The sequence below is a fragment of the Echinops telfairi genome, unplaced genomic scaffold, assembly GCF_000313985.2.
Source record: "Echinops telfairi isolate 266 unplaced genomic scaffold, ASM31398v2 ScPeMD7_2010;HRSCAF=2546, whole genome shotgun sequence".
NCBI classification, from domain to species: domain Eukaryota; kingdom Metazoa; phylum Chordata; class Mammalia; order Afrosoricida; family Tenrecidae; genus Echinops; species Echinops telfairi.
In genome coordinates this window covers 1,408,066-1,435,713 of record NW_022105908.1, presented here as the reverse complement: position 1 = coordinate 1,435,713, position 27,648 = coordinate 1,408,066, and the positions used below count along the sequence as shown (strand labels likewise).

The 27,648-nt window shown below is 48.3% G+C and overlaps 1 protein-coding gene across 2 annotated transcripts in view; it reads left to right on the top strand.

The window, feature by feature from the left end:
• Positions 1 to 26,834, top strand: part of LOC101651740 (protoheme IX farnesyltransferase, mitochondrial) — a 153,393-nt gene extending 126,559 nt beyond the window's left edge. For both annotated transcript variants that reach the window (XM_004716307.2, XM_045293401.1), the window contains exons 6-7: positions 4,668 to 4,900; positions 24,962 to 26,834. In XM_004716307.2, coding sequence (XP_004716364.1) covers positions 4,668 to 4,900; positions 24,962 to 25,362 — 634 coding nt within the window. In that variant the 3' untranslated portion in view covers positions 25,363 to 26,834. The remainder of the gene's footprint in view (positions 1 to 4,667; positions 4,901 to 24,961) is intronic.
• The last annotated feature ends 814 nt before the right edge of the window (positions 26,835 to 27,648 follow it).

Genomic DNA, 27,648 nt, shown 5'->3' with positions numbered 1-27,648 from the left:
TCAAAACCACTAGTGAAACCACATAAGAAAAACCCTGGCAATCAATGTCTGTAGAAGGTGCAACCTGAGAAACCCTAAGAGGCAGTTCTTCTGTGCCCTACGGGCTGCCTGAGTCAGAAATGAACATGTATGCATTTTACGAAGTCGAGGAAGAGACAAACCAGTATGCTTCTCTGAAGATCTAATTTGGGATGCCTCCCACTGATTTTCTATCCTTCCCAAATTTCCTGAAATGAATGTATACTGCTTTGACATAAATGTTGTTCGGAAAATAAAACCTCACAGGAGAAAGGGAAGCTTCACCTAGTTGGCATCCGAGGCACCTTTCTCAAACCTTGCGAGAACCCTGAAGTCACTGACTCAGGGCTCCTCCTACCAGCCTGGACGTGGGCTCCCTCAGGTGCTGACAGTGATCAGGACAACCTGGATAAATATCCGCATGTGTGTTGATGTGGCTTGTCAAGCTACCCAATGTTCATTCGTGCCCCTGAGCACATTGGTTTGAACACCAGAATTGAGCCTCGTGGTTTTCTGTGACTCTGACAGGGTCAGAACCTGAACTTCCACATAAAATTGCCCATCTCAATAAATTAGATTCATGTGTGCTTTTCTAAAAGGGCTTTCATAACACTAATACCTTTGAATAAACTCGCTTCCACAGACCTTGGAAAAGAAGTCAACAACCTTTTCTTACACAAGGGTCAATTCAGGAAAAATAAAAATGTTTATGAGCCACATTTTTCTCCCACCCAAAATAAAACTAGCTTTTTAGAGCCCCCTGGGGCAGATGGGGGTAGAGGAGTCTGTTCTTATAAGCTATAAACTACCTTATTAAATAGAAGAACAACAGTTATAATATTTTCACTGCATTTTAGCCATCTAAATTCTTCTTTTGCAGCATATATGAGGTAAAGCAACCCAGAAACATCTTCTTAATCTCTTATCTGCAAAGTCATATTATGTGCTGTATTGAGAAACTAGATGGCTCCAGGAAGCATGATTCCAAATATCAGAGATACCACTACCTGAAAGAAATCTGTTTCAATAAGGTCATGAGAATAAAACAACAAGAAACTCACTGCCGTCCAATCAATTCCAGTTCATTGCGACCCTGTAACACAGAGTAGAACTGCCCCGGTGGGTGTCTGAGACTGTAACTCTTTATGAGAGTAGAAAGCCTCGTCTTTCTCCTGCAGAGCAGCTGGTGGTTTCAAACTGTTGACCTTGCGGTTAGCAGTGCAAAGCATAACCTAATCTGTGCCACCAGGGTTGAGAAGCAAATATGAACTTGAGGAAATGGAAACAACATGCGTAACAAATAGGAAACTGGAAACATAGACAATGCATATAGTCTGCTCCATCAGGATCTTTGACTTTGAAGAGGGTGTGGTTCCTCTTATGGACAGTCATTCACTTGAGCACTCAGTAGGAGATTCTGGAGATGGGAGGTAATGAGCTGGGGGAGATAAATTCAATAGTGGAGAGTTCGTCTTGCAAACAAAGAAGATGGCTTCTTTGCTTAAAGTGGGAGGAAGGCCAGGAGGTAACGACGTCTCGCGGGATGAAGTAAAGAGCGGACATCTGCTGGTGGTGAGAGGGCTGCTGCAGCGGTCCTGAGGGGGAGGGAGGAAAGCGCTGCACTAAGCCATCCGCTTGTAAGGGGGCTGTTGGTGTGTTTGTAGAGTTTCCTCCTAAGGTTCAAAGATGGGACTTGTGAGGGTGGTGAGTGATAGGACAGGGAGTGGGGAAAGACTGAGGGTGCTAGAATGGGTGTTGTGGAAGCCATTGACCACAGGGTTGACAAGACGTTGTCAAAAAACCAAGCTAAAAACCCTCTGCCATCAAGTTTATTCCAATTAATATTGACCCTATAGGACAGAGTAGAGCTGTCCCCTTTGGGTTTCCTGGGCTATAAATATTTACAGGAGCAGAGAAACTCATCTTTCGCTCTCAGTGTGGCTGGTGGTTTTGAACTCCTGACTTACAGTTAGGAGTCCAATGAGTAACCCACTTTGCCACCAGGGATCCTTGGCCAAGGAACAGAGGGGATGAGGATTCAGTCAAAGGTGAACATACACTAGAGTCTCATCAGCTTTGTTCACAGATCTGTATTACAGAATCTTGACAACATTGTGTCCCTTATAGATTCTCTTTCCATCAGAACTCTTATTCGTTTGGCTTCCCTCTTCTGGGCTGATTGATCAGAGTCCTTAGAAAAACCTGTGCGCGTCATCCTGTCTCTGGGAACCTACACTCTGCCGAGTTGTTTCCATGGCCTTGGTTTGGCATTCTTAGCTGGCCGGCTCTCATTCCCCAAACCCCAGTCCTGGTTCAGTTTGACCAGTTGCCATCAGATCGAGACACCTCTGGCTTACGGCAACACCATGGGAGTCAGTGTCGAGCAGAACTGTGCTCCGGAGCGTTCTCGGTGGTGGTTTTCTCTCAGATAGATTCATCAGGCCCCTTTTCCTGAGGTGCTTCTGGGTAAACTTGAACCTTTAACCATTGGGGTCGAAGCCAAGCTTGTAAACTCGACTGGCACCACCCTCAAACTCCAGTTGAATCAATTCTAACTTGTCTTAATTCGACAACACTCCTTTTCCTGACGCGGCAGCCGGTAGACACAGGGCTTCTCTCCTGCCTGTGAACACTGCAGCCCTGTGACTAAGAGGGCATGGGGGGTAAAGATTTCCTCCCTCAGGGGAAAAAACCAGAACGCCCTAGAAGGTGCACACTGGTGACCCCTGCCTCCCAATGAGCATGTTGTACAATCTTCAGTTATGAGAGGATCACGGGCACTGTGCAAACAGAGCTACTCTGAGAAGGCATTATGGTTTCTCTGAGCAGAAAGCCGACCCGAGTGGCCTCCTTACGTTTCTAAGAAAGAATAAATAAACACGGACATACGCAGGAACCAGGGGATCCAATTTATCTAGAATCAAAAAGGCTTTCACAAGGTGCCACACAAAGGCTACTTTGAAAAGTGGACTCGGCTGAGAATCAAGTGTATAGTCATCATTAACATTGTAGAGTTTCAGTTGAGATTTTAATTTAAATAGATAGCACTGTTGTGATCTCTTTGGAAATCCCATGCCTCTGAACCAAGTTAATGAACAAAACTGAACTGAAACTGTGCTGCTCCCAGTGAGCAGGCACTGAATGTCCCTGGCACTGCTCAGCCTCCACCTCATGAGCAGTGTTGTAATGATGATGCTCACCGAGGCCTACCTTTGCTCTTAATTATTACGAATCTAGGTGTCATTTTAAAATAAGATAGAAATGGGTAGAACTGCCTCCAGAATTGAGATACCTTGGGGGAGGTGCTGGCTGGTGGAAGGGGTGTCCAATCCTTGAGTGTTGCCTCTTGAGTGGTTCAGGAGTGCCTGGGTGGTCCAGACAGCTACAGCAGTCAGCTCCTACTCAACACATTGGAGGTTCGAGTCCTCTCAGAGATGTCTCAGAAACAAAGTCAGTCCTGGAAAACGCTATAGAGTTCTCCTCTGACCCACTGCAAAATGTGTGAGACACTGTCTCATTTTGCCCTCACTTCAACCCTCGGAGGCATCAGTCAGAGGAGTACAGTGAAGCCCAGACGTTGTCCAGCCACGGACAGAACAGAACCTGTATTCTACTGCAGAGGCTCTCTGACCTCCACTCTCAACGGCTTATTCCCAGTGGAACCACCAGGGCTCCTGCCAGCACAGCCCCTTGTTATTTTAAGTTTTGTACAGAGGGTTCCCCAGGTGCCTCCCCAGCACCCCCTTCACTGAGAAGGCCACTTATTCTCTCTGGGTGTGTTCGATGTCAACAGCACTCTCTACTTTTTAGTGGGTTCTGTGATTCCCCGCAGTCACCACAGAGAACTTGAAGATAGGCCCATGAGGACAGGGTTTACTGGAGAAGTCAGCAGTTACAATGCAACTCACAGAAACGCTTCTGATAGTTGTTTAGTCTGGACGCTGTTACTTACAATGCTACCCCCTGTAAGCCTCAACTCAAAGGCATCCAGCAAGCCCAGCTTCCCCAATTTAAGTGCCCAGAGGTACCCCAATCCATAAGCTGGCCTCCTGCCCCAAAGCACCCAGCTTTCCGGGCTCTGTGGGTTGGGAAGTCCATTCCCTCTCATGCCCTGGCTCCAGGTTGTGCGGCTGCTGCCCCTCTACCACTCCTGTGCCTGTGCCACTCCTCAAATTCCATAGCTGCCTTGAGGGTCCCGGAGGTTCACTCAGCAGGGACTGCAGGATCCAGAGTGGCTCCCGCCAGTAGTAAGCTTCACCCCTCCTGCTTCGCCGAGGGCTCATTGTATACTGAGCAGAATGCAATAACAATGAATCACGTTACAGATTACTCATGTGAATCCCAGCAGTGCCTTCCCCCACCTTCTTGCCCAGGCCCACACAGGAAAGTGGGAGTGTCAGAGACTTTGGCTACAAGGGCCACATTAAATAATTCACTGCCCCTGCCCTGGGCCACTACCAGTTCCACACCGTGTGGTGAACTTGCGTTGAAAATGACTCCTCTCAAATATTTGAGAATGATGAGGGCAATGAATGTACAAATGTGCTTTACACAATTGATGTATGTATGGACTGTGATAAGAGTTGTATGAGCCCTTAATAAAACGGTTTAAAAAAGAAAGAAAATGACTCCTCTCTCCTCTTTTGCAGCCCTCTGCTCGCCGTGTCCTTTGCCACTTGCTGTGCCGTGCCAGGAGTTGCCCTGCTGACTTGGGGGGTGAACCCCCTCACCGGGGCTTTGGGAGCCTTCAACATTTTCCTGTACACCTGTTGTTATACACCACTGAAGAGGATCAGCATTGCCAACACATGGGTCGGAGCAGTGGTTGGGGCCATCCCGCCTGTTATGGGCTGGACTGCAGCTACTGGCAGCCTGGGTGCCGGTGAGTATCTCAGGGTGCAGTCTCAGCTTCCCTCACCCAACACGGGGCTTCTGCAGGTAGCACACTCGAGTCAGATAGGCACTTCCTCTGCCGAACTTGGTATTAGGTTCCTTTGTACTCAGCTCTGAAAATTCTCCTGACCAATGAGCCAATGTGGCCATCTGAATTGGTGCAAACTCAGAGCTAATGGGAAACCACGGATCTCGGGCTCTGAGGTGAACATGACAAATAGGCTGCGTGTGCCATGGGGATTAGCTAAGAGAACAGAGGGTGCCATGCTGCCTCAGCCTGCTGACTACAAGTAGAATGACCAGAAAGTTCCAGAAAACCAGGATGACAATCACAACTCACCTGTGGGCTGAGGGACATGTTTGGGTGGCCTACTTCCCAGAGAGTGAGTGGCACTCAGCCTTCACGCTCTGCCCCAGTGAGGCTCCTAGCCAGCAGGCCCTGCATCACCTCCTTCTTTCTACAGAACAGGGTCCTCTTCCCCCACTCTTTAGCAAAGAACAGATTATTTTCATTAGTTTCTAATTTATTTTTATATGATTTGTTTAAATTGTCCATGCTGTCTACAATGAAACCATTGAAACTTTTCTACGTGTGTGTGGTGGTGGTGGTGGTATGTCCCAACTTAATTTGTGGGGTGAAAACAGCTCATTTTTGCCATCTGTAAGGGAAGTTTCACAGTCTAATTAGTCAAGTAATTAGTGTTTTTTGACCGACACTTAGGAAGGAAGTAGTGAGGTTTCCTGCAATATATGTAAGTACATATTTTTCACATGAAAGATCAAAAGGCAGTTTGACCATAAACCATTACCCTGTGAGCCACATTTCTAAGACTTTTCATAAAAGCTCTTCCACACTGATTTGGCAAGTCCACAAGGGCGATTGTACCTTTACCATTACTGTCTCCTAGAGTTTGCAAACGTCCTTGATGGAGAAAGGTTTTAATATCCTGTAAATGCTGGATTTTAATGAATCTACAAATAAGATCTTCTAAGGCCCATATGTTCATTGAGTTGCCTCATTTTTTCCTCTACAACAAATGTGAAGCAGAGACCCAGTCCCATGGGCGGCAGTGGTAGCTCAGGGTTCAGAGCATGGACTCCTGGTTTGCATCCCAGCTCTGCCACTTCACGTCACAGTGTCCTCATCTCCAACGTCTCTTCTCATGAGATTGCTATGAGAATTAAATGAGCTGTTACATTTAATTTCCATGGTGGTACAAATGGTTTAGGGGCTCAGCTACTAACCGAAAGATGAGCAGTTTAAGTGTAGTGGAAAGGCTCCTTGGGAACAAGGCCTGGCAGTCTACTTCTGGAAAATCAGCCACCCAAAGCCCTACAGGGCATTTATGTTGTGTTGTTGTTGTTCTGTGCCGTGGGGTCAATTCCAACTCACAGCGACCCTGTGCACAGCACTGCCCCGCCCCGCACCATCGTCACAGTTGTTCTTCTGCTGGAGCCCATTGTGGCCACGGCCACTGTCAGCCCGTCTGGTCTAGGGCCTTCCTGTTCTCCAACGCCCTCTATCAAGCATGGTGTCCTCCTAACCACATGCCCAAAGTACGTGAAAAGAGGAAGCCTCGCCATGCTTGCCCTGAGGAGCACTCTGCCTGTACTTCTTCCAAGGCAGATTTGTCTGTTCTCTCGGCAGTCCGTGGTACTTTCAGTATTCTTTGCCTGCACCATCATTCAAACACCTCTTTTCTTCTCCTGTCTTCCCTATTCAGTGTCCCACTTTCACATGTAGATGAGGCAATTGAAAATACCCTGGTTGGGTCAGGTGCACCTTACCTCTCAAAGTAGCCTCCTTGCTTTTCAACACCTTAACAAGGTCTTGTGCAGCGGATTTACTCAGTGCAATGTGTCGTTTGATCTCTTGACTGCTGCCATGAGCAAGATCCAAACAAGACACATATGGGCTCACATTAAGTCAGAGTCGGCTCAGTGGCAACTGAATAGAATGAGTATTACTGTGTCTTCTAAATAATTAAGTAGTGTTATCATTGATATAGTAGTCAGATTAGCACAGGAAGGTCTTGGGGTTTTGTTTTTAAATAACATTGCGTTTTCAGTGGTGTGTATACCACTGAAATTTGTTTCCCATTTAACAATTTCTGCAAAGATTGTTCAGATACATTGGTCACATTTTTCACAATGTTTTGTCATTAATTCCCCTCTAGGCATTTCCTTTCTGGTAAGCTGGTTTCCCTCGCCCTTTTTGCTATAATTGTGGACATTTGGTCTCAGATCATTCCCGCCACTAAATTCAATGCCGGTGATAGCAACTCCACCCATAGACTTCCCAGGGCTAGAAATCTTGATGGGAACAGACAGTCTCATCTTTCAGTCTCAGGGTGGCTGTGGGTTTGAATCGCCAGCCTTTGATGAATAGCCCACTGCCTAACTCACGATGCCACCAGGGCTCCTCACATATACACATATACATAAGAAGGCTTCAGAAGGTTCATGGAAAAACCCCTTTATCTTTTCATTTCATTTTCCACAAACATTTTGACACCTTTTGTTATATGCACACACACATATATAATCACTCAAAAAATTGTAGAGAAAATGGAATTAAAAGATAAGAAAATTTGGGAGGATGGGGTGGAAAGGGGGAACCAATTACAAGGATCTACATACAACCGCCTCCCTGGGTGATGGACAACAGGAAAGTGGGTGAAGAGAGATGTCGGACAATGTAAGACATGACAAAATAATAATTTATAAATTATCAAGGGTTCGCGAGGGAGGAGGGGGAAATGAGGAGCATATACCAAGGGCTCAAGTAGAAAGCAAATGTTTTGAGAATGATGATGGCAACAAATGTACAAATGTGCTTGACACAATGGATGGATGGATGGATGGATGGATGGATGGATGGATGGATGGATGGATGGATGGAGATAAGACTTGTATGAACCCCCAATAAAATGATTTTTTTAAAAAAGATAAGGAGATTCTTCCAAGAACTTTTTGAAGCCTCCTGCCACCCTATTTTGATAATTGTTGCAAAATGTATATGCCCCAGCATTTACCATAAACATTCTGGGTAGGAGTGTATCGTTTACCTTGGGCCGCCTGGTTGCACAGACAGTAATGGCTTTTCCATCACCCAAAATAACAATTATCTACTAAATAGAAATTTCCCCTCCCCTACACACCGTCCCCTTGGAACTACCAAAGAGCATTGCTTTCTGTATGTATAGGTATTTCTGTCCTTTGGCAAAAAGTGGAACTACACAATATTTGCCCGTTTGCGCTTGACTTATTTTAGTCAGCATAATGTCCTGCAGGACTCATCAATGTCGAGAGATATTTTGAGGAGGCATCATGAATCTTTATGGTTACATAGCCTTGTGCTCTGAGACGTTGCTTTCTCGTAATCCATCCGTAAGCACTGGCCTTGTTTTCAGGACTGGTGCTGCAATGGCCATAAATCTGCAGATGACTGGGTGTCACTCCTTTTGGGTCTCTAGTGGAGCCCTGGGGGCGCAGTGGTTACGAGTTGGGCTGCACTCCACATAGCACTTTGAAACCTCTCAGGGAGGAAGATGAGGCTTTCTACTCCCCAAAACATCCACCGTCTCAGAAACTCACAAAGGCCATTTTACCCTGTCCTGTAGGATCACTGTGAGTTGAGGGCGACTCTATGGCAGTAAATTGGGGGCTATCTATTGGGGGTGTATACCTAGGAGTAGAATTGCTGGCACATAGGATAGGAACATACAGTAGAACGATAGGTAGTTTTAGTGTAGTTTTTGCGGAAGTACTGTACTGTTTCCCCCGGTGGTTGTACCATTTAACATTCCTGCTGGGGTTGCGGTCTCCCCACATCCTTGCCTGTATTTGTTGTTTTCTGGGTTTTTTTAATTAGTGCTATTTAAGTCCGGGTGAGAGAACTCATTGTGTTGATTTGCAGCTAAAGGGTTAAGCATTGGGCTGCTACCACAGCGGTAGACGCACTGGTCACTCAATGGGAGACAGAAGGGGCCGTTGGCTTCTGTAAAAATGATATAGCCTTGAAAGGCAGAGTTCCACCCTGCCTTGTAGGGTCGCTGTGGGGCAGAATCAACTCGAAGCAGTGAGTGCTTTAAGTGACTTGAAAACTGAGTGTCCTCCCACGTGTTTGTTGACCACTTGACTATCGTCCATGGTAAAGGGCCTGGTCATGCCTTTTGTCGATTTTTTAATTAGATCATTTGTCTTTTTAGTGACGTGTGGAAATTTTCTATATGCTTGATAGATTAGACCCTCATGTGCTAGGTTATTTCTAGAGACTTTTTCTCCCATTCTGTAGGTTGTCTTTTTTTAGTCTTTTGATAAAGTATTTTGATGAGCATAGTTTAATTCTTATTCGGTCCCGGTATTTATTTTGTTTCTGCTGCTCTTGCAGTTGTCGTTGTTTGATAGTCTTTTTTTTTTTTTTTCATTTTGTCCCAGTGTTTTCTCTCCAGAGCTTTACAGTGTTTCCTTTAACGTTTAGGTCTTTAATCCATTTTGTGTTCATGTGTAGTGTGAGGTGTGGGTCCTGTTTCATTTTTCTGCAAATAGTTGCCTAGTGTCTCTAGCACCACATACTAAAGAAAGTATTTATTTCCCCCATTAAATGGATTTTCACACCTGGTTAAAATTCATCTGTCAGTAGATAGGTTCGCGTCTGTCCATTGCATTCCACTGAAAGGCATCTCTATTGGTGAACCAGTAACAGGCTGTTTGGATGACTACAGCTCTCTAGTAGGTTTTTAGATCAGGACAAATGAGGGTCCCTACTTCGTTCTTGGTCCTTCATAGTGCCTTGACTATGCAGGCCTCTCTTATTCATGAATAGTTGGTGATGTGTTTTTCTATTTCAGTAAAGAATCTTTTTTCAAATTGGGATTACATTATAGTTAGAGACCACTTTGGGTGGTATTGACATTTGTACAATATTGTCTTCTTAGCCTTGAGCACCAAGTGCCTTGCCACTTATGTAGGTTTCTTTTTAGGTTCTGGTAGTAGCTTTGTAATGTGTACATTTTCATTGTGCAAGTCTTCTGTCACTCTGGTTAGGTGTATTTCTAGATATTTTCTCATTTAGAGGGCCATTATACATGGTAACATTGCTTTAATTTTATTTTGGTTTCATTCATGTTATTGTATGGGAACTCAACCAAATTTTATGTATTGAACTTTTACCCTGAAATGTTGGTGATTTTTTCCCATTATATCAAGTAGCTTTCTTGAGGACTCCTTGGAATTTTCTATGTATTGGACCATGTCATCTGTGAATAGGGATCGTTTTGCTTCTTTCCCATTTGAATACCCTTTATTTCTCATACTTGCCTCCCTGCTTTGGCTACGACTCCAGTGCGCTACTGAATAGGAGTCACGATGCTGGGCATCATTGTCTTGTGCCTGCTCTTTAGCGGAAGGCTGTCCGTCTTTCTCCAGGGAGAATGCATTGGCTGTTGCTTTTGCAGAGACCCTTAATTATGTTGGGGACTTACTTTCCCTTCTAGTTCTATTTTGCTAAGAGTTCTTCACCAGGAAGCAGTGTAGGATTTTATCAGAGTCTCGTGTGGTTCGCTTCCTTTGTTTTATTCATGTGATGAATTCCATGGATTGACTGTCTGATGTTTAACCACCCTTCTGTTTCTGGTCCAGCTCCCACGTGATCGTGATGCCGGCTGAATGTGTTATTGGATTGTTTGCTAGAACTTTGTTGAGAATTGCTCTGCCGACGTTCATGAAGTCTATCAGGTTGTTAGTTTGTTTTTGTGTTCAGTCCCCATGTGGCTTTATTGAATGGGATTGGGAATATTCCTTCCTGCTCTGTGTTTGGAAGAGTTTGACTAGAATCGGTGTCTACTTTCCTGTGAATGTTTCGTAAAATTCCCTAGTGACGTTGTCTGATCGTGATGTTTTATTTGGTTTACAACTCAGCAGTTCATAGTTGTTACCTGGCCACCATTTTGAAGACTCCTTCAATGATACCTGTCCTAGGTGAGGGAGGAGAAGATGGGAAGCATGGATTTGTATCCCTGGTCTAGATGATGTCTAAGTTTTTCCCCTGGCTTACAATCCTCTGATCTTAGTGAGAATACCTACATACCACCAGCCCTATTATTTTTCCATGTCAGATTTTCTCTCTTGAACTCTGCCTCGAACCCAAGCTTGACTCCAGCTCCTCTCCGCTAACCAATCCACCCCCTCACGCCTATCTAGAAGACAGGCGATGATCCAGAATCTTAAAGTAAAGAACATCAAAGAAAGTTAGAATCCTCCAGGCCGAATGTCTGTAATATCATCTTATCCTCAAGGTAAAGAGTTCTGAAGGTGTGGTGCATTACGAATTGGGCTGCTAACCACAAGGCCTGCAGTTCAAAACCACCAGCTGTTCCATGGAAGAAAGATGAGGCTTTGGGCCCCATACTACTTGCCTATCTAATGGAGACAATCCCAGCCTCTTCCCCACACCTGCCCCGAGTTGCTAGTTTGTTGCCTCAAACCTTACAGAAAGGAACAAGGTACTGCAAGCTTAGTGAGGGTCTGGGCCAAGTATTAAGAGGCATTATGGAAGGCAGATGAAGTATCGGTCCAAGGGTCTAGAACCCTAGACCCTCGTTAGACAAGCGCCCACCCCCCAATTGGTTTACTAGTTCGTAGCGTGAGCTTTTGCTGAAGGAGACTGGAGCTGCATCCCCAGAGACAAAAAGAAAGAACTTTGTAAAAGTTCTCCACTTAGGAAGGCATTCTGCAGTCAGGGATCTGCATGTGTTCAGGGTTGGGCGGATTTTTGCACAGCGCTAAGGTGGTTGTCAATTCTGGCTCTCAGTCGCCCTGTGACCGAGTAGACTTGCCCCCACAGGGTGTTTTTAGCTGTCATCTTTCCAGAAAGATCTCCAGGGCTTTCTCTCACAGAGCCATTGAGTGGGTCCAAACTGCCACTCGTTCACTTAGCAGGTGGGCGCTTAATTGTTGTGCCTCTCGAGCTCCTAAAGTGCCAATAGTCATCAGTAGAATAAATTTTTAAAAACTTCTCAGTGTAGTTCTTCCTGTAATCCAGATCGGATCATGCTTGTACAAACTCACTAATGATGGACAGTTAAGGGCCAGGAGAAATCCTGATTTTAGGTAGTAGAATGAAAATACATGTTGTCTCATAAAATGAGACCTTTTCAGACTGTCTGTCGAAGGAAGATAGTCTGAAGGCCCTACAATTACAAAGGATCCCTTTTGGCAGTTGTTGAGGTTGACTTTTGTTATATCCTTCTTTTAAAAAAATCTAGAGTTACATTGCAGAGCCAAGTAACAACACACAGCTAAAGCTTTGCCACACTCAAACAGAAGGGTTAATACTCCTGCACCTAGTACTTGAAACGGCTTTTTTAAGTCACAATGACATTAATCTGACTTTTAGGACAAACTTGACGTAGCAGTGAATACTTTGAATGATGAATGATAGGTGCTTTTCATCTTACAGATGACCAAACTACTACCATCCCAAGTCAATTGAAAAACATCATTAAGCTTCTCCTGTGCGCAGGTTACTGCACAGGAGGAAGTAATACAAAGAAATAAGGTAGACTGGTAGAGAATACATTTCAAACATATTATTGTAAGGATTTCAGGAAGTGATTTGGCCATGTGGCTATTAAAATTAAATAAAAATTATTCCCTCAGCCCCACTTGGCCATATATTGCCTTTTCAATGCCATAAGAGGCTATTAGCCACTCTGTAACTGCCCAGATACAGAACATATACACTCGGGTTTCCTAAAGTGGGTGATGGCGCCCCCTGGGGTTGGTAGAACCGTCCCTCCCTGCCATCAGTCAGTGCTGACTCATAGCGACTCCCTGTGGGTTTCTGAGAAGGTAAACGTTTGCAAGAGTAGAAAGCCCAGTCTGGTGGTTTTGAACCATGCGGATCACAACCCAGCATGTAACCCCGACACCACCAGGGCTCTATGGCAGATCCAGGGAGGGTGCAAAAGCAGATACTTATCATTTGTCCTGGGTTATTGCCAGAGGGTGGGGGTGGAATAAGTTTGGGAACCTATGACCTGCACCATATCAGGAAGTTCATTTCGACAGCGAGGCCTAAAAGGACAACGTGTATCCTTATGAATCTGTGCCCCATCTCTTCACATGAGTATATAGGAAAACCTTTTTTGAGACTGTACTTGGGTCCTCTTTCAGTCTAAAATCGTGGTTCTCAAACCTTTGGCCACACCACCGTCCCATGGAGGGTGTGTCAAAATGCAGACTCCCTGGGTCTGCTCCTGGAGTTTCGGATGCCTTAGGTGTAGGGTACTGAAAACCCGGGGAGGGCCGGGTCAGGGACTCAGTCGGGCTCTGGGCCCCTGGGCCCTGGATCTATATAATACCATTGACTATCAAGCTCAAAAATCTTCCAAAAAGAAAAAGGAAAGAAATAGTATGAAAAGGTAGAAGCAGAGAAAGCTATAGCCTTAGAATACCTTTGGTCCCCAAGAACTGGGGCAGAAGGAGAGAGTGGCTTTTGTGATGTATTATTGGCATCGTGTCCATATAATCCGCAGGTGATATCTGTTCTCTGGGTTCTTATCTTACAGTTCTTATCTTTTTGAAAAGAGCTCCTCTATGAAGAAATGTACAAAAGGGGATGGATTTCTGCTTTCTGTGGTGTCTCAGAAACCATTTTATCTTTGATCCTCCAAAGACTGATCATTCTGGAGAAACCACTGACGAGGGAAGCCCTTGGCATACTTTACTTTAGTGAGCTCTACTGATAATGCGACAACCAGATGGGCGGTGGGTTGGGTTCAGATATAAGGAAGTCTCCTTTGAAAGCAAGTGAGGGTGGGAGACCGTCCTCTGGATTGGAGAGATGCAGGTGAGCAGAGTTGCTGGAGTTACCACTGCTATAGACTCATCCGCCTGGTCACTTCATTCTGCAGAATCAACTGAGGGCCTAATGTGTGGGTTCTGGGGGACACAGAAGTAACCAAAACCCAGTTTCTACCCTCCTGGGGAAAGAGGAACAGATCCAGTAGCCAAATAACATGGCAAGCTGAGAGCTTCCACAGATCAAGTCTCTGGAGAGGACTGTGGCCTCTTCCGGAAACCAAGACCACTGGCAACATCTCGATTCCGACCCTTTCGTGACCCTGTAGGCCAGAGCAAAAGCGCTCATAGGTCCCTGAGGCTGGACATCTTCCCCGAAGCAAGACTGCCGCACCTTTCTACTGTGGAGCAGCCAGTGGGCTCAAGCTGCCAGCCCTTCGCTTGGCAGCCAGGACATAAAATACCCCGCCCCGCATTGTAGTCCCCTAATTGTGGATCACCTGTGCAAGAGCCCCTTCCTTCCTGGGGCTCAAGATGCAATCATTGTCCAGACTGGAGAGGAAGCAGCTCAGGGCAGATTACTTACATGGAAGTGATCCAGCCACAGATACTTTAAGGGGCCGACTCTCCGGTTGGGAGGGAAGATGCTAAAAGAGGAACAGAAGTAGCTACATAGAAGCAGGTGCAATGGTCACAGTGATCAGTGCAATAGGAGGAGCCCCCCCCCCATCCCTTAGCATTTAAAGCTTTATGTTTTTCATAGTTGCTGCTGACTACTGTTTTTTACTGTTTTACACTGTAAGTGTAAGAACACTCCAGGGTCAAGGTTTTGAGGGGCCACTCTCCCGCTGCCCACAGCTACAGTAACTATTCTGTGATGAAATTAAAACGTCTCCTGTTTTAGAACCTTCAGTCGTGCGGGCCCAAAGCACCTGCCAGCTGTGCCCCATGTGCTCCAGCACTTGGGTGGAGCGTGGCAGACATGAGGTAGCACAGGGAGTGAAGAGAATCACACAGGTGACTCTCTGGACATTTTCAATGCCAAGCCCATGTTAACACGTTTAGTAGCCAGAAGAAAGGGAGGGCTCAGTCTGCCCTGCACACTGTCGTCCAGAGTTCCTGTTGCAGAGTTCAGTGTTGTCAACCAATGGACTCAGAGGCCCAGGTTGCTCTCCTCGACCATCCCCTGGAGACAGACGGCAGTCTTGGTGGCCTGCCTGAGACGTGCCCAGAAAAGAACTTGTTTTTTTTTTAATCCATTGCCAAGGTTGCGATTACAGTGGGGTTTTATCTGTGTCCCGTTTTCTTTAGAACATCACAGTCGAGCCACTCCTCCCACCTGCCTAATTGCTTTGCCTTTATTTTATTTATTTTTGATTCTCATTTAACTGCAGTTGGCAGGAAGCATTAAAAATGCTGAGCGCCTGAGCTGGGGGAGGTGGGCAGTGGACGTCTCCCTGGGGCCAACCGTAGTGTGTTTCCTGGGGTTGATCCTGCCTCTGGTGTGCAGGCAGTGATGGCCAGTGCTGGTGCTGAGGGAAGCAATTCCTCCTGAGTTGTTGGGGGGAGGTGGGGAGGAATCTGCAGCTAAGTGCAGACAGCGACCTCCTGGTTCCAGGGCCCTGGAGCCGAGTGTACTAGCCTTTTTAAAATTGTTTATCCCAGGAGACAATTTCCTTTATCTCTAGGGCTTCGGGTTGAGCTCCTTCCCCCTCTGTGCAAGACCACTTCTAGCCCCTCACCCACATTTCTTAAAAACCGCTCACTCTTCCCATTGTCTTCTTTAATTTGACTAAATCCCAGGATTGGTGAGAGTTTATGGAATGAACGTCCTTCTTGGCTGTGTTGGAGAGCTGGTTTGTAGCTTGCCTTTGGTTTATCATTCAAATGTTGTGTGTGTGATGGATTGAATTGTATGTGTCCTCCCTCCCCCTCCCCCCTCCCAAAAAAGGTGTTGTAAATCCTAATCTCTATGCCTGCACTTATAATCCATTTGGGACTGGCCTAGCTTTGTATATTAATGAGGCAGGATTAGTGTAAATTGTATCTGAGTCAAGCTCTTCTGGAGATATAAAAAAGATTAAAAGAAGCAAACAGAAGTAGAGAGACCTGGGGGGAAAGATAGTAAGCACAGGAAGATGACCCGGGAGCAGCCTCAAAAGAGGCCAGGAGCTCTCCCAGAGCCCGCAGAGAAAGTGGCCCTCTGACTTCTGCCTGGAGTGAATCCCTTCAGCTTGTCACCGCCTCCCACTTGTGGCACTTCTGTTACAGCAGCGCGAGATAACTGAGACATGTGGTCAACCTTCATTATGCCGGCCCACATTCAGTTACAAATGAGGACTTAGAAGTGGGCTCTTATCAGAAGGTGACATTTGGCAGATGAATGGTTTTAGTAACAAAAAGAGAAAGCCCTGTTGTTTTATTTTAGCCTCGGCTGGTAAACTACAAAGTGTTAAATAATGTTTCACATTATTTACCTCCTTTATTCCAGGAAATAGGCTAGAAGGAATTTATTCACGCATTCTTCAGCCAGTGTTAATTGAGAGTTTACCAGGGACTGTTTAACCCAAGCACTTAACAAAATATCCTTTAAAAGACGGCCTCAGTTTGAAGTCAGACGAGGAAAAATAAGTGTCTGTGTTCACATCCTACAAGATTGTACCATAACTAGCCTTAGCGATTTAGATAAATGAAGATAGATGATATTTTTAAAGACCGTGCACAGGGAACATTTTCTTGGGAATATTGGCAAACAAAGCCGTATGTAGAGCTCTGTTTCTCTTGAAAGACAAAAGCTTGTAGAGAGCTGGCTGATTCCCTCCTGGGTGAAATGATAGGGAACGTCTTGTTAGGTCCGCCTCTGGCAGACAGTACCGGGCACCACGGACATTAAGTTAGTGAGTGGCATTTGCGTGTTAAAGCCTGAAAGATCTTCACATGTGCACTAAGGGGGTAGGGAGCATTTGACTGGCTGAGGGCACCCACAGATGCTGTGTCGTCCTTCTGAGACAGTGGTCAGCTGGGAGAAGGAGAAGGGAGCGCATCGCTGGTCCCTGTGCCTTCCCCCTCTCTCCCTACAAAGGAAGCTCCCTGGAGGACTGCGTGGCCAGCGTGGGGTGTGCACAGTGAGGTGTGGGGGAAGCAGCAGCCCATGCTCACTGTCTTTTCTTCCAAAGAATTCTCCAAGGGCTGACGGTTATTCCAGGTTCTGCTTCCTATTTCCAGAGGACTTTTAACCTTGCCTTTTTGTCATATGTGCAGTTGATCAACTAGCCCCACATCCTCTTCCCTTTATCTGCAGTCCATTGCAGTCTATTGCACTGTTGAGGCTGAGCTGTTTCACAAGCGCCTTTGTGTTAACCCTCAAAAGAAAGGCTGTGAAATCAGTCACCAGAAAGCTTTGGGTCTGGTTTCGCTTCCCCTGCTAGACCTCAGTTACATCACCGTGTCGCCCTGAAAGCACAAATAGAACCAGTCCTAGGACAGACGCTGAGGAGGGCTACATTCAGAGAAAAGCCTATTGTACCGCGGAGGGGAGACCTCCCAAACCCAGGCCCTAAGGTCCACTGGAGCCCTGCATCGTTATCCTTTTCAAGGCCATGGGTGGACAGCGAATGACAATGAGCAGGTTTGGGTGGGGGTGGGAAGGCTTTGGATGTAAGCCCACCCGGCAGGCAGTGAAAGCAAAGTAAAACCATTGAGCTCCATTCCAAACAGAAGCACTTCTTGAGACAGTACACACAGAGAGTCAGAAGTCCAACTTGCAGATTTTTGTCTTCATTCTTAACTGTGACCCATCCGGCTAACCCACAAAACCTTGCCCACAGAACAACAGACGTGTGTGATGGCCGTGAGTGAGCATCTACCCCAGACTGTGTGGTATCGAAACGACTGATACTGATACGGGTTTTGAAAGGGTTTAAAAGTAGGTAGACCTTCAAAGAGTCAGGGGAGAGATGGGGCAGCCTTGCAAAAACCGACACCCAACTCATGGCCATTGAGACTGTTCTGATTCAGAGCAACCCTATAGGTCAGGTTAGGAAGTCCCGCCAGCCTTGCAACACCCAAGGTTTGAAAACTCAAACCAAACCAAACTCCATAGGGTGTTGCTGTGATCTGTATGGAAGCAGATCGCCAGGCCTTTCTCCCATAGCACCAATGGGTAAGTTTGAACTGCCAAACTTTTGACCTCCCCCAGGGACCTACCAGCTACTGAGTCTTTTCTAATCAGAGCAGTGTCCTGAGAGAGAAAACACAGACATGTGTACACTCATCCAGCACACCAGCGAACTTATCCTTAAATAATGTCCGGGCCACTCGGAAGAATGAGACCCAGATATGCTACATCTTCCATAAGTTTCCAGTGGTTTTGTATCTGTACACCAACAGGTAGCTCATTGAAAGAAAGGCAATGAGCATTTCTTCCAGATGTGATTAAACCAAATCTGTACCGAGATCCCCAAGGTCAGGTAGGAAAGTGAGCAGGATACAGGTTTCGAAGTAGCAAAAGCCTGGTTTGTATCAGCACCCACTGAAATCCAGAGTGTGTTCAGATCTCAGTTTACAAATCCCTTCCGCCAGGAAGACTCCCCTGACCTCCCCCACAGAGCCTGGAGCACAAAGCCCCATTTCCCACAGGCCGTGGTCACCTGTTCGTGTTGCCGGTCCCCTAGCCTGGTCCCACGAGAGGACCCTGAGCACAGGCTGTGCCTGGCAGGGAGCGGGCACCCCAACATAGAAGATCAGCCCAATCCAGATAGGCTGCTCTGCTGGGAGTGGGGCGGAGGGTCGGGTCGGTGGAATGCATCTGAGGGAAAGGGGGGCCCTTGCACTAGTTAGGTGAGTGCTTGCTGAAACGTATTTCCCCACAGGAAAGGTGGACTCCACCCATGCCACAGGCCTAATGCAAGTCTTCCTGTGCTAGCTCGCCTTATCTTGATGAAGGGAATAATTTGTTTTATGTCTCTGATATGAGCAGAGGTGGCTGTAGCGTATCCAGTAGAACTGAGTGCGTGGTGGTTTTCTGATTACAATCCAGGAAGGCTCAGCTGTGATTTCTAAGGCTCTTTCATTGGGGACATGAGCCCCGCCCATTCCCAATTTCCTCTCCCAGATAGAGCAGCCTGTGCTACTCTTAGGAAAATGATTTTTTTAATTATGTTATTTTAAGCCGAAGCATAACTGGAAATGTATATTGAGCAAAATAGAACCCTCCAGTTGGCACACAAAAAGGAAGGCTTTTGAGAAAGCAAGAGAGAGCCCACAGTTGGACGCTGGCATTTTAACCATTTCCAGCTTGGTCTCTGGCCGGGTGTGCACTTGCCCAGCTGTGCGTGTGACAGAAGAGACGCGGAGCGCCCCACGTCCTCAGCTCGGTGGCTGCTGATGTCGTTTTCTAGCCAGGCCGCGTCTCGTCAGCGTCCCCTTGGGTTTGCAGCTGCCATAAGGGCACACTAGTCTGAGCACACCCCTTGGCTGAGGCAGCTTGTGAGCTTGGGAGTGTGTGTGTGTGTGTGTGTGTGTGTGTGTGTGTGTGTGTGTGTGTGAGTGATGGGGGGGGCATTCAACTGTCTGCTCTGAGACTCTTCTACTTTACCTATTCATTCACTCCCTCACTGCCATTGACTTGATCCTGGCTCCTAGCCACCCTATAGGACCTTACGAGAGTAGAATGCCTGTCTTTCTCCTGGAGATTGTTGTCATTGACAAGAGTAGAATGCCTCCTCTTTCTCCTGAGGGGCAACTGTTTGTTTGGAACTGCTGACCTGTGGTTCGCAGCCCAACTTGTAACCCACTGCGCCACCAAGGTTCTCGGTCATTTTACTGATCCAGCAAAACAGGAAAGGGAAGTCTGCTTCTACCGCTCTGTACCACTTCACTTGTACCCGATTGGTCCAAGCTTCTTTTTTCTCTCTTAATTGGTTAACGCTTTGAAGCATTGTGAGAAATGGTGGGTTTTGTTTGTAAAGCACTAGTCCCCTTAGGAAGCGCTCTGAGGGCGTAGTGGGTCCACACTGGGCTGACATCAGCAAGATCCACTCAAAGCCATCAGCTGCTCCTCGGGAGAAAGATACGGCTTTCTACTCCTGTAAAGAGTTACAGTCACGGAAACCCACAGGCAAAGCTCTTCCGTGTCCTATATGGTCCCTGTGAGTTGGAATCGATTTGACGGCGGTGAGTGGGTCCTCTTAAAGTTTAGGCTTTCTCCTCCCATAAAGAGTCTCCAAATCCCAAGTGGGCCGCTCTACCCTGGTCTGTTGGGTTGCTATGAGTTGGAATCAACTTGATGGCAGTGAGATAGGTCCTCTTAGAAGTCCCTGGGTGGCATAAAGAGTTAACATGCTTCACGCCTACCCCAAAGGTTGGAAGTTTGAATCCACCCAGAGCCATCTCAGAAGAAAGGCCTGACGATCTTCCAAAAACTCAACCAGTAAGAACTGGAGCGCAGTTCTCCTTTGCCATGGGGGTCACCGTGAAGTGGCGCAATCGGTTTTGCTAGTTTAATCTGATCTAATGAAAAACCCACCACCATCAAGTCAACCCTGACACACAGTCACCCTATAGGAGAAAGTACAGCAGCCCCTGTGGGTTCCCAGACGGTGACTCTTTACAGGAGTAGAAAGCCCCAGCTTTCTCTTGTGGAAACCAACAGCTGACCTTGCGAGTAGCAGCCCAGCATATATCCCCCGGTGCCACCAGAGATTGACACAGGTGCTACCACAATGGGCTCAGACTTGTGAGGATGGTCCCGTGTTCTGTTCTGTTGTACACACGAGCCCTGGGAGTCAGAATTGGCACGACAGCTCCTGATAGCAACTACATGAACTGGCAAATGCCCTGCAATGTCACCTTCCCCTCAGTCCCCGACTGAACCACCACCAGCTCATTGCACGGAATGACATGTCTGAGCCAAGATAAGCAACGACTTCCTGAACGAAGTTCTGGTGTACTGCACCTATAGTTCTGAATGACCTTGAGCCTTTGAGTCTCAGCTTTCTCATCTGTAAACCCCTGAAGGAAGACTGGTCTCAGGATTAGAAAGAAAACGTGTATTGCCTCTATACTCTACCTGGTGTATGGTGAACACTTCAACGGGGTGGCCACTAGCCATCTCAAACTTCAAATGGCCCAAGCTAGGACTATTCAGCTGCAAACTGAAAGGTTGGTTACTCACACCCTCCCACCTCTGCTTCTGTAAAGAACACACAGAGCGGGTTGTTCATTGGGCTGCTCACCACAAGGTCAGCAGTTCGAAAGTACCAGGCACTCCTCGGGAAAAAGTAAAGAGTTACCATCTGAAAATCCACAGGGGCAGTTCTGCTCTGCCCTGTAGGGGCACTATGAGTCAGCGGAAGTGACTCAGTGGCAGTGGGGGAGCTTCTGCCCTATAGGATCACCGTTAATCCACCAGACAGCCATGGGTTGGTTTGGGTTTTGAAAAGCCCTTGGCCTCGTCTGTTATTTGTGTTTATGTCTTCCCTTCTAGAGTTTACACTGCACGTGTCTTGTTCACGCCTGTCTCTAGCATCCAGCAGTGAGCCTGGCATAGAGTAGATACCCATTAACTATCAAGTGAATTAATTCAACAAGTAATCGCAGCTGCTGCTACTATGATCATCATTAAAATTAGAGAATGCAACTTTTAAAAAATAAAATTAGAAGAGGCTTGCATGGGCTATTTGTGTTCTTTATAAAGAGGGTTAGGAATAGATGTGGGTCGTGGCTCCAACCTGCTGAAATAGGGACACTATAAAATTTAGTCTTTTTTATATTTCCTGCCCCTGCTGGAGACCGCAAAGAAATGGACTGACCTCCAGGAGCCTCAGGAAACGGTTGATGGCTAGGACAGCAGGCGCCCCTCCCTCTTAAATCTCCTCCACCTGTTATCTGAGAAACCTGCCCGAGCCATCAAGTGAGCCAGCCCCCCTCCCGCTTCCTGGGAGGGAGCTCTCAGAGCCAGCCACACTGTTGGGTTGGGCAATTCCAGGGGGCCTCTTCTGATCCTCACTGGCATGGACACAGAATGGGGCCCTGTAGGATCTTAGGGCCCCGGCCTGGTTTGGGCAGTTCCTTACACTCATTTCTCTCCTAGGGATCTGGGCCTTCGCCATAGATCTCATGCTCTCCCTCTGGCCATCCCCACAGACCAGAAGCTTAAAGAGCCTCATGACCTAAAGTGTGGTGACGAGTGCTCCCTCGCTCCTGTGGCTCCGTAAGAGGTGCTTCTCAGGGGGCCATCAACGCTCCCTGTTCTCTGATCACAGACCCTGAATCTAAGGCACATCTGGAGAGGAGGTAAAGAGTAGAACGGAACTCAAAGAATTTGGTCATGGTCAATATCAATCAACACAAGTCCCTCCCCACCATACGTCTGTAGCGCAGACCTGCACCTGCCTGCTGGACGCTCCCCCAGGCTGAGCGCCCTCAAGCCTGCACCCTCTCGCCGTTTCCGTCGTCCTAGGGGCCAGAATCCTAGGATTGCTCTGGAGACCACCCGTCCCTTACTCCCTTCTTTCACCTGGACGCCCACACACTGTCATGTGGGCCTCTGAAATCCATAGCAAGCCCACCTGCTTTCTGTCACCACGCGCGTCCCAGCCACTCCCATGTGTCATCTCCTGCCTGACCCTCCCATACCTGCTTGGTGCCCCTCCTGTGTGTTCTTCCAGGAACTTACTTACCAAGTCACACCTGGACCCTACCCACACCCCTTCTGCACTCCCCCACAGCCTCAGATTTGAAGGTCCTGCTCCGGCTTTCAGAAGCCCTAGTGGTGCAGTGATTAAGCACTTTGTTGCCCTCTGGCCTTCCTGGCAAGGTTTTTGGTTACAGCCTGGAAACCCCGCACCTGCCTCCCCTTCCCCAATTCTCCAGCCAGATCCTGCCAGACGTGGTGGCTGCCATCCCACACTGACGCCGCACTCCCCTGCCTTGGCTCTTGAATTTCTCAAATTATGATCAGTGAGTGAAGTTACTTTTTATTCCCTCTTGCGGTGGTTTCTAGTGCTGTCCGTCCTCTGATCTTTCAATACCGTGAATGCACCGTGCAGCTTCCTATTCCCAGGCCTCTCGTGCTTTTCCCTCTACTCATCTGGCTGGGACTCTGCTCCCGCAGGCTCAGCTCCAACATTCCTTCCTCAGAGGAGTCTCCACTGACCCCTGCAGCCAGGGCAGCCCCTCTTGCTAGGAGCCCTGAAAGCCCTGCAGAGCGTGTTTGAGGGGTCAGTCCAGGCCCTTTAGTATGGCCTTTGTCCTCCCTTCTCCTGGACAGCCAGCACTCATCTGTGCCTCTGCTCCCCCTAAGTAGGTGCTTAAAGAAATACATTCTGTCTGAGGAAGTGAATCAAGCCTTCTAGAGCGGCCCGCCCTCCCACCGTGTGCCCCCTGCTCCCTTCTGGCAGCAGAATCAGACCCACGCACTGGAAACTTCTCGTCCTCTCTTTGTGAACAAGTCACTTAACCTCATCTGATCCTTAAATATTGTATTGTGCTTGAGGTCGAAGTTTACCTGGCACACTCATTTTCCACCTCCTGGTTGTTCAGACACCATTGTAGTGCCGCCCCCACTCGGTCAGCACTCGCCAGATTTCCTCCCTGCGTTCCCCATTTCCAGTGGTCAGTCGCCCTTTCTTCTCATCTTTGGTTTGGGGCAGATAACCCTTCAGGTTCACATCCCAGATGGTGGGGGTTCTCCGGCCCCACCGCTTGTTCCTCTGAAAAGTGGCCTTCGGGAGGGGCTCCCCTTTCAAGGTTGGAGGTTTTCTGGGGCAGTAGTCTTTCAGACCAGGTTTGTTGGTTGGTTGGTTGGTTGGTTGATTTGTTTGAATCTTGCATTTTACACTGTGCCCATTCGAACATGGGCCTTCTGGTGTGCTCCTGATCAGTGAAGTCTCTGGTGGTAGCCCGGCATCGTCTGGCTCTTCTGTCTCAGCAGACGAGCAGGTGGGAGGGACATGATGAACCGTGTGTGGCCAGTGGAACTAGATGTCCCCTTGACCTAGGTCCTTAGCCTTGGGGTCCAGTGGTTCTGTCCCGATGTCTGAGCAGTGTCTATACTCGTGCTTCCGTGGGTGCTGTTACGTACAGGAGTATCCGTGTGGCACTTACACATATGTATGTGGACAGGTCCACCACCATATTGATCTACACACATGGGTGCACTTTCGTAGACCGCCCGTATCTGCAAGGGGACTTCAAAAGTTCATGGGAACAATCCATTCTCTTTTATTCCCATTTCCCCACAAAGTTTTAAGCCTCCTCCTATTTACCATACATGTTTACCTACTCAGCTACTCACAAATGATTGTTAGTTATTGTTGCTGTTGCAGGATTGTTGTGTTTATCATTTATTATGGATGCCTTTTATTCTCTCTTTTTGTTTTTTGTTTTTTAATGTGAGTATTATAAGACCTACCTTCAAGCTCTATACAAACTCCAAATCAAACCCACTGCCACTGAACCAATTCCGGTGCATAACAGCCCCACAGGACCGAATACAACCACACCCAGTTTTCTGAGACTGTACTCGTTAGGGGAGCAAGCATCCTCATCTTTTTATTGCTGAGCTGCTCCTGGGTTTGAACTGGCACCGTTGCAGTTAGCAGCACAGTGCCTGACCCGCAGCACGACCAGGCTCTGCGACCAGGATCAAATGAGGTGAACTGCAGGACAGTCTCTGTCACACACGGGGCACGGCAGCCTTCCTGCACCCTGGGTTATATGTTGCGTGAGCATGGCTACACCCATGTTCCCCAAGAAAGGGCTAAGCACTCTGCCCTCTCCTGGGAAGAGACTAGAGCCCTATGCATGTTGCTCCATGTATGACTCCACCCTTGATGGAAAAAAAATTCACAAGGAAGCAGACAGATTTTCTCTGTACCCTGGAATCCCGTCCTTCAGGGCAAAGAACATTGTGGCCCACCCCACGTTAGAGCACAGGCCGTCTTAGAACTTTCGGGCGGCCAGATGCTGGGCCCCACTTCTGGGGCCCGCGGAATCCCGAGAGGAAGCAGTCTGGGTAGGTGCCCACAGTAGTGGGATCTGACTCCAAGGACCGCCCACCCACCCCAGACACACACACTTCTCCCTGCCACAGGGCGGTGCCAATTGGGGGGGCAGAGTCGGGAACAGAAGGGCCGAAAGAGAGCACCTCTGGGGCCCGAAGGGCGCACAGGCGAGGACAGCCGTCTGTGTCCATCGCCAGTGACGACGTGTCTTTGTCCCCCTCTTCCCCGACCCTCTGCAGGAGCATTTCTTCTCGGAGGAATCCTCTACTCTTGGCAGTTCCCGCACTTCAACGCCCTGAGCTGGGGCCTCCGGGAAGACTACTCCCGGGGGGGCTACTGCATGATGTCGGTCACACACCCAGCCCTGTGCAGGCGCGTGGCCCTCCGCCACTGCCTGGCCCTCATCGGACTGTCCACAGCGGCCCCACTCCTGGACATCACCACGTGGACCTTCCCCATCATCTCCCTCCCCATCAACTTGTATATCTCCTACCTCGGCTTCCGGTTCTACACGGAGGCAGACCGGAAGAGCTCCAGGAAACTCTTTTTCTGCAGCCTCTGGCATCTGCCCTTGCTGCTGCTGCTCCTGCTCACCTGTAAGCAGGACGGGAAAGGTGTCCGCGGAGAGCCCCGAGGGTGACGGCGCACTGGCAGCTGGGAGAAAAGGGCAACACTGGGAGCAGCGCCTGCTCTCCCTTGGCAGTTCGCGATGTCGGAGTGCGGGAAGAGAAATCACCAGCTTAGTTAAAGCAAGAGTGTCAAATAATGTGGTGCTCCGTGATCGCGTTAACAGTTTTATTTTTAATAACAGCCTCCAAAATGTACCCCAGATAAAGGAGTGGGTTGGCTCAAAAGATTAATACCAAGGAACCCCCTCCCCCTCCTCGGAGGGCCTTTTACCTCTCTTCTCTTCCTTCCATCCATCCTCTGGTCCTCCCCCTTGGACTTGCACACCTTCCTCTTTGGGCCGCTTCTCGTCCACCCAGCACACGCCCAAGCCCACCACAGGCCTAGCCCTGTAGTCACTAGTGGCCAGGAAGGGCCAGCACTTGCCTGCTATCTCTAGAACCGTGCCCTCCGGTCCCAAATGTCCACCCCGGTCCCCAGATACTAGTGACCTCCGTGAAGGCTCAAGTCGGAGCAAACATGCACTGCTGGCACCGTACTTCCTATCGGTGACCAAGCGCGAGAGGCCATTCCAAACGGTTATCCAGGAACCTCAAACTCACCCCGCCCTAACCTCAGCATTTCACAAGTCTCGGGCTATCAAAGGCGTTTTGATAGTTCATGTCAAAATTTGAGGGAACTTTAAAGTGCTTTTGGAAACATGAAAGATAATAGAATTTCCCCACAGACATTTTGGCTTTTGGGAGCCCCCTCATACACCCATGTCCACAGCGTTTCTCTCTGGGAGGGGAGGTCACTGGCTTCTTAAGGGAAACCCCTGGGCTGTCCCGTTACTGGACCTCTTTGGTTGCACAGTTAGCCCCTCCGCCTCTCTTCTCGGCTAGTGACTGGGGGCCTGCCGGCGCACAGCTTACGTTCTTGCCCTGTAGAGAAAGGCGCATTTCTAGACTGCCATCTCGGCTTCAGAAGGAAACCGCTGCCCTCAGCCGGCTGTCACCTCCCTGCCAGGAGTGCCAGTCGAGGCCCCCACGGGGCTGGTTTCCGTTGTGGGAGTTTGGGGCGCTGTATGTAGTCACGTGTGACCTTGGGGTCTGTCCCAGCCACAGCTGAGGCACCTCCGCTCCGGAGCCCCAGTGCACTTCCACCTCTGGCTGTAAGCCTTGCAGTTTGGCAGCAGGATGTTTTTGTTCCTCCAGCTCCAGTGGCACAGTTGCTCTGTAGGAATTCCTTCTGGGGGTTTCAGCAACATTTAAACAATCATTGCAATATGCCTGTTTTCTCAACAATTTCTAAAGCGATTGCAGATAGCATCTGCTCCCAGTTTCTACTTACCTGCAGTCGCACCGCTTGGCTGTGTCCGGGTTACTTACAGTGGGGAACATGGCATCGGAATGTCTGGAAAGAAACTCTACAACGTGTTGCAGTCCTCAAATTTGTAAAATGTATTGATTTTATTTTCCTTCTGCAATAAAATAATCTGTTTGAGCAGGAGTGTGTGTGTGTGTGTGTGTGTGTGTGTGTGTGTGTGAGAGATGTTTCATGTAAGGGGGCTCATTTGGTGCCGAGTTTGCACCATTCCTGGGTAGAATTGATACCACTTGACTCACTCCTGCATGAGCGAGCCCAGGGTCCCAGGGCATTCATGTAGCGCATGTGCTCCAGGTGGGGAACGTGAGCACCTTGAGTTGCCCTGGGGCTGCCAGTGCCAAGATCATCTGTTGAAGCCCACCGGGAGAAAGATGGAGCCATCGGTTCCCAGAAAGGTGTGCAGGCTTGGAAGCCCTGCATGGGGTTGAGATGAGTCAGGGTCAGCTGTGGCGATGAGTTTGTTTGAGGTTCTGTAACCACAAGAAGTCTTTGTGTGGTGCAGATGGTTAATGTGCTCGGCTGCCAAAGAATAGTGGGAGATTCAAATCCACCCAGAGGGAGCCACGACGAAGGAAGGCCCGGTGGTCTATCTTCAAAGCATCAGTTGAGGAAAACCCTGTGGGGCATACTTCCACGGTGAGGTGCAGGGGGGTCACCATGTGTTGAATAAGAAAACACAGTTACCTCCCCACTCCAGCCCCCAGTCTTCTATTGGGCTTGGAATGATCCTTCCTTCAAACATTACCAGAGAAATATTTCATATCAAATGGTTTAAACGCCTGCAAGAGGGCTTGTACACAGATTCCAATTTCTCTCCAATTCTTTTCAATGCCACCTAAACGTCCCCCTGCCCCTCTGCACACCTCCTGCCCCTCTGCACACCTCCGCAACTCCACCTACACGCCCAGGTCTGGACGTCACACACCATGAC